General features: G+C 36.2%; 1 protein-coding gene across 1 annotated transcript; it reads right to left on the reverse strand.

The window, feature by feature from the left end:
* Positions 1-1394: 1394 nt before the first annotated feature.
* On the reverse strand, positions 1395-4207 carry LOC105033414 (photosystem II 10 kDa polypeptide, chloroplastic). The gene is made up of 5 exons (XM_010908207.3): positions 3985-4207; positions 3209-3267; positions 3002-3057; positions 1810-1862; positions 1395-1659 (listed from the first exon to the last, which is right to left on the reverse strand). The coding sequence occupies exons 1-5, from the start codon at positions 4139-4141 to the stop codon at positions 1565-1567; spliced, it is 420 nt and encodes a 139-aa protein (XP_010906509.1). The 5' UTR covers positions 4142-4207; the 3' UTR covers positions 1395-1564.
* Between the last annotated feature and the right edge of the window lie 1823 nt (positions 4208-6030).

The following is a 6030-nucleotide window of genomic DNA, read 5'->3' on the forward strand; positions in this document are numbered from 1 at the left end:
TAATTTGCTTTCTTTCCATTGGCTACAGGGAATTACAGTCAGGAAGGAAACACATGTAGTGCAAGCAGGAGACTGAATATTCTTGAAATTTAGTGCATCTTTGGGTAAGAATAAGTGAGTGTTTTCTTTAAATGGAGTATTCTCCCCAGAATTCTGCCTAGATTATTTGCTTATCGGTCATTGGATTAAAATGCCTGTTCTTTATGGTCCATTTTGTTTTACAAAGTCAAATATTTTTTTTTTCTTTTTGTTTTTCACATTTCTTGATCAGGTAAAAGTTCGTCAACCCTCTTGCTTATGAAGAAGATTCAACATTAATCTCATTATGCCAAAGGTTTTAATGAAGGTTGAGCCATTTTGCTGGAAATGAGTCATTATTTTCCTAATGTAAAAGTCACTTCAATTGAGGGCTCGTGATCAACAGTATTTTTCATGCAATCTTTTGAGTGCACCATATCTTTCTGATCTTTATTGATCTTCTGGCCTAACTTGGTTCTTTATTAATCTTCTGATTGTTTGAAATGTGGAAGCAGCCCATATTTGCCAGAAAGCTCCACCTCTTTCTGGCTTCTTCAATCAAATCTCAGTGCTCAGATAATTGCTAACATGAGAGTACTGAGGCAAATAAGGTTACAGCTCAGTTGTTGCGCCCATCTTCCATTGGGAGCAGGTTCCATGTTCGAGCTTTGGAGGTGTTTCCTCTATTTGACATGAGTTATTCTTCCATCAACCTGTGAAATGGCTGGTGATAGTCTCACCATTGATCTCAAAAAACCTACTAGAGAATGATTTATGGCAATGAAGAATTTTGTTTTTTTTTTTTTTCTCCCCAGAGACAACTAGAACTGAATTTTTGTTCTTACCATATTCTGGAAGGAACCAAGTCCTGCATTTCCTGCTTTCTATGGTATTATAAAGCCATACCAGTTTGAGACCTAGTCTTGATAGATTCCTTAGTTCTCAAGCAGATGCATATGTCCTTGTTGTTGCTTTAACATTATTCAGATTGCTTAACTCAAAAAAAAAAAAAAAAAAGCCATTATTCAAATTGCTTGTTCTATTGTTGGCAAGTCTGTTCAGATTATAAAAACATAAACGGGAGTGGATCTGGTATACCTGCTAACCATTTGCGGATGTGGATATTTCAATGATGACAACCATTGCAGTACTGCATAAAGAACAAGCATCATACTGTGGCATCCCATGCATGTGCCTCATTTCACATCTTGGATTGCCATTTTATAACAATTTTAGATAGCAATCAAATAGTTTTGTCCAATATATATTTGGTTTGATTAATTATTTATACGGTGTATAAATAAATTTTGTCCAGTGTGTGTCACAACCCAACCGCAAGAATGTCATTGATGGCGTCAAATTGATGAGCACAAGCATTTGTGCAATATTGATACATTATTTATATCTATTTGGTTATCAGATGAAATTCATACATATTACATTGTTACAACCATGTTAATGTCCATAAATATTTATACGGGGATTGTATTTATGAGACATTTTGGAGAAACTTAATGGTGACACAGAGGATAACTCTGCTGGAGCTCTACTGAGCTAAGGCACTGGTGTTGTACACAAGAAGAGCACCTCCTAATAATAGTCCACCAAGAGTAACAGCCCATATCAATAGTCCTGTGGTTCCTGCATCACCATCATTTTGTCAAATTAGATTCACATGAAAATATGCAAGAGTATAATATATTTTCAAATATATAGAATGCAGAATTTTAGTGAACTTTTTAATTATAAAGCTCTGATTTCTTTTCCCCTTAACATTAATTTGCTGCTTACCTCCAACATAGACGTCGCCACTTGGAGACCATTCGTCTGGCGTATAAATTGGGCTACATCACAAAAAGAAAAAGTGTTATCTTCATAATATAATTTTTCTATGATAGTATGGTACTGTATATTATTTATTTTTATTTTTTATTTAGTACAAAAGATGGATTGGAGGAAGAATGAATAGGAGAAGAAGAATGATAAGAGAGAGCTATGATGGATGGATCTTTCATTTATTCTCCCGGATATTTGATGAAACTGAAAGGATTAAAAGAAATAATTCTCTCTTCCATTTTTTTAAGAGAAATGGAAGGAATGATGGATCATATTGTTACTAAACTATCTTTTAATAAAATATATTATTATTATCAAGTTATAACACTTATCCATACCATACCAAAAAAGTAGAGTAATATATAAACTTATAATCTTTATAATTTATAATTATATAAAAATATATAAATATTTTAATTTAATCTAATAAATAATTTATAAATTAATTGTATATGAATTAATTTATTTATATATGTTAATTTTATACATAATAATAAATTTATTATTTAATTTAAATAGTTAATTAATTTTATATAAATAGTTAACTAAAAATTATGGATATAAATAGAAAAATAGAAGATAATTTAATTTTTACTTATAATTATAAAAATTATGTACTAAAATCAAAACTGATAATCTCTATTTTTCTTGCTTCTCACAATTTAAAGGATGCCAATTCTTGGGCCATCATAGATATACAATCCTTTCTTTTCATCCATCCTTTATAAGATTTTTTAAGAAAAATAATAGATGAAAGCTGTCTATCCTTCAAACCCAATCTATCCTCCTCCTCATGACACTAACGAAACACAAGGTTAATCTTATTATTGCAAGACCATAGGTACCTACCTAAAACCAACATTTCTCCATAATAACAAAGAGAGACCATGTTCTTCTGTCCATTTTAGTTATCTACAAAGGCTGCTTAAAAGAACAACTTCTACAAACTGAAACATGCGCCAGCAAAGGTACCATTCCTTCCCACAGAGCTAGTTCAAGCCAATGGATGCAGTGAAAGGATTTTCCAATGACATCCTTGGTGTCTGTTTCTTTTCTTCTTGATATTGCTCTTTTTATCTTCCATTATATTGACAAACTGATGTTAGTTGAACCAAAAAAAAGACCAATTTGCGAGGTAAATTTCTACCTGTAACCATCAACATTTGCACCATACTTGTCCGCAAACTGATAGACACCCTTCCCCTGAATATATGCAAATAAAAAATAAGTAAAATGAAACAAAATTTGTATCAATTTACAAGGAACTATATCTTAGTAGACAAAGGCATCATTACTTTATATATATATATATATATAAACAGTGATGGGTGGTGAATAAGAGAGAATTTTTTACCTTGCCCTTTCTCCCGGATGCATCTAAACCATCTGGCAAGTTCATCCCTCCTCCCGGACCTAAAAATTATGACATTCCTTTTGAGCTTATATATGGTATTCCTAATCACCAAAGGGACAGTAAAAGCCTTCTCATGAATGGTTGGAATTTCTTTTAAAAATTTTTGCAAACCTCATTACCTGACTTGCTTGTGGAAAGACACAGGGTAAATTGGTACGAGATGAACCAATTTGTGCTACACAAAATTTAATGAATTGTCCTTCACAATTTTAGTCATGTTTTCCTCCATTTTTATCCTCTCTACCAATCTTCTATCTTATGTTTCTGCATATTTTTTTTATATCCAGCCTTGATATAACTCCTTGCATGCTATAACGTCTTAAAAGTAGTCCAGAGTTTGCGACTAAGCAAGTTGTTAAACAAAGCAATCTGATCCTACTGCTAGTAAATGCTGAACTATTAATAAAAGAATGAAAAAGATCGATTCATGTGCATCGCCTTAAGGGTATATATTCTTAAACTCCTGTTGCAATTTGTCAGCTTATCTTACGTTCTCTGCTTGTTGTCGTCATATTTTTTTAATAAGAAACAGTGAACTAACCGCTAAAGGTGCCTTTTGTAAAAGCTTTCCTCCTCCAAAAGTTGGTGCTGCAATAAATAGTGAATGTTCCTTGAAAGATCCTATGTATGTGCAACAGTGCAAGTGACGTGAAGGTTATCCATCCAAGTGAATTAATCTATGTTGGTAACTTGGATAAAAGCTTTCAACCACTCACCATAGGGTGTTGCTGTCTTGATCTTCTTGCCAGCGCCGGCCTGGACTCTGAGCGAAGAAGAGGACCTTGCCAAGGATGGGAGGCCCTTGACCTGTGGCCTGATCTCCAAAACTGGAGCTGGTTTCAAAGCCAATGAAGACATGACAGAGGCTGCCATTTGGCTCTAGTTAGTTCTCCCTCTCTGTTTCCTTCTCCGATGCCATCCCCTATATTCCCCATGTCCTCCCAAATATAGGGGTGGGAACATTGTAGAGGAAATTGATTGCTTATCTGACATGTGGCACTCGTTATGTGGCTGGACCTTGATATCGTGTGGCCTACGTTATCCTTATCTTCCTGGTGATGAAGACTAAGCATCTGGATTAAGGGATGGTATACATCCAGACATGTGGCGCTCGTTAAGGGACTAGAGCAGAAAATCCTTAACTTCTCCTTATCTGGATGGTATACCCTTATACAAAACCAAGACCATCAATTAGAAGAGATTTTGCAAAGAAAATAAGGATAATGATGGAAAAAATAAGAGTCCGATCAAGACAATGCAGCACAACTGGGGTTGTCCATGCTGGAATCTACTGATGCTTGACAAAGGACAGAGTGGAGGTTGCCAGGTGTATGGTTGCAAAAATTCCAGTTTGGAATCCTCTAGCTCAATCAAGTGACAGAGAGAAAGAGACTCTTTGCTAGCATGCACCCAAACAAAGAGAGAGAGAGAGCTCTTCGCAGGGTCTCTCTTAGGGGTGGGGGGGTGGGGGGCGAGGGCGAGAGAAAGAGAAAGGGGAAGGGCGGTGGTCCGATGGTAGCACTGGTGGTAACAGTCGTAGGATCAACAACAGGTGGTAATGGCAGTGGGTGATTGGAAGGGCGAAAGAAAATGAAATGGGATGGTTTAGACCAAAAACAGGTGAGTTGAGAAAGGCTCAGCGCTTAGTTCAGCCTCGACTCACTCACCAATGACCAAGTTTCCATCGTGAGCTGCAAGGATCAGGGAAAGAAGGCCGGACATGCAAGATGGAGAGTGAGAGAGATACCCCTCTATTTGGGAACAGAGGAAGGAGCCAGCAATTAGAATAGGAAAGGTCCATCTTGAGCTGTGACAGAATCCCTAAGATATTTCAAATTTTTCATTGATAGCATTCTAAAAATTCACCAAACCCCTGTACTTACCGCATACTTACCGTGATTATTTGGACAATCCGGACAGCTACATCATGAATTGGTTGACAGAACTTGATGAGAACTTGAAGATTTTTAAATTTTTTACATTTACCAAGATATGTTCCATATTTATTTGATTAAGATGGGCAACTTTGTTATGGACGGTGTTACTCCTGATCTCCGCGACTGAGGTTGGATCGCTGAGGTGATCAGGATGGCCAAAGTGACGCTATTGCTGGAGCTCCATTTGAATACCTGCAAAAAGTCTCACTGGAGTGTTCTTCAATAAAAATCCTCTAACGCTCAAGTCAGGAGATGGAGAATAATGAGAAAGGAGAGAGTGGAAGTGAAAATTTACTTTGAGGATCTATGTGCCCTTTATTTATAGAAGAGAATCGGAGTTGTATATATTTCAGAGTCTTGATTGCTTTCGGATTTAGCATGTAGATTGATTCGAAGAGGTTACTTCTTTTTGTGGGAGATTCGATCGTGAAAAAATCATTCTTTTTCTGGACTTTCCCACTTAGCAAAGAGATGGATTCTGTCAATGAATCGTAGCTTGGATGTAGACGACCTCAAATAGCTCGTCCGTAGCCGAGATGGGGTGCTCGATAAGAACCAAGGTTCTTATCGAGGATCGAGGACAGCCACTACCAATTCGATATGGTGTGTTAAGCAATCTTTGGGTCTATTGCACATACATGATCTAAGTAGTGCCTATCTTTGTAGTTTGGACGGCGTCGATGATGCATCCAGCTGAGGATGAGGTGGGGATTCATAACGGCGGATTTACAAGATTCGATAGAATCTAAAGATTGACTTACGAGATTTTTAGACATATTGAATTAATTTTGTAAATATACTAAATTATATAAATGATGTATATAT

The sequence above is a fragment of the Elaeis guineensis genome, chromosome 2 (genome assembly GCF_000442705.2).
Source record: "Elaeis guineensis isolate ETL-2024a chromosome 2, EG11, whole genome shotgun sequence".
Lineage (NCBI taxonomy): Eukaryota > Viridiplantae > Streptophyta > Magnoliopsida > Arecales > Arecaceae > Elaeis > Elaeis guineensis.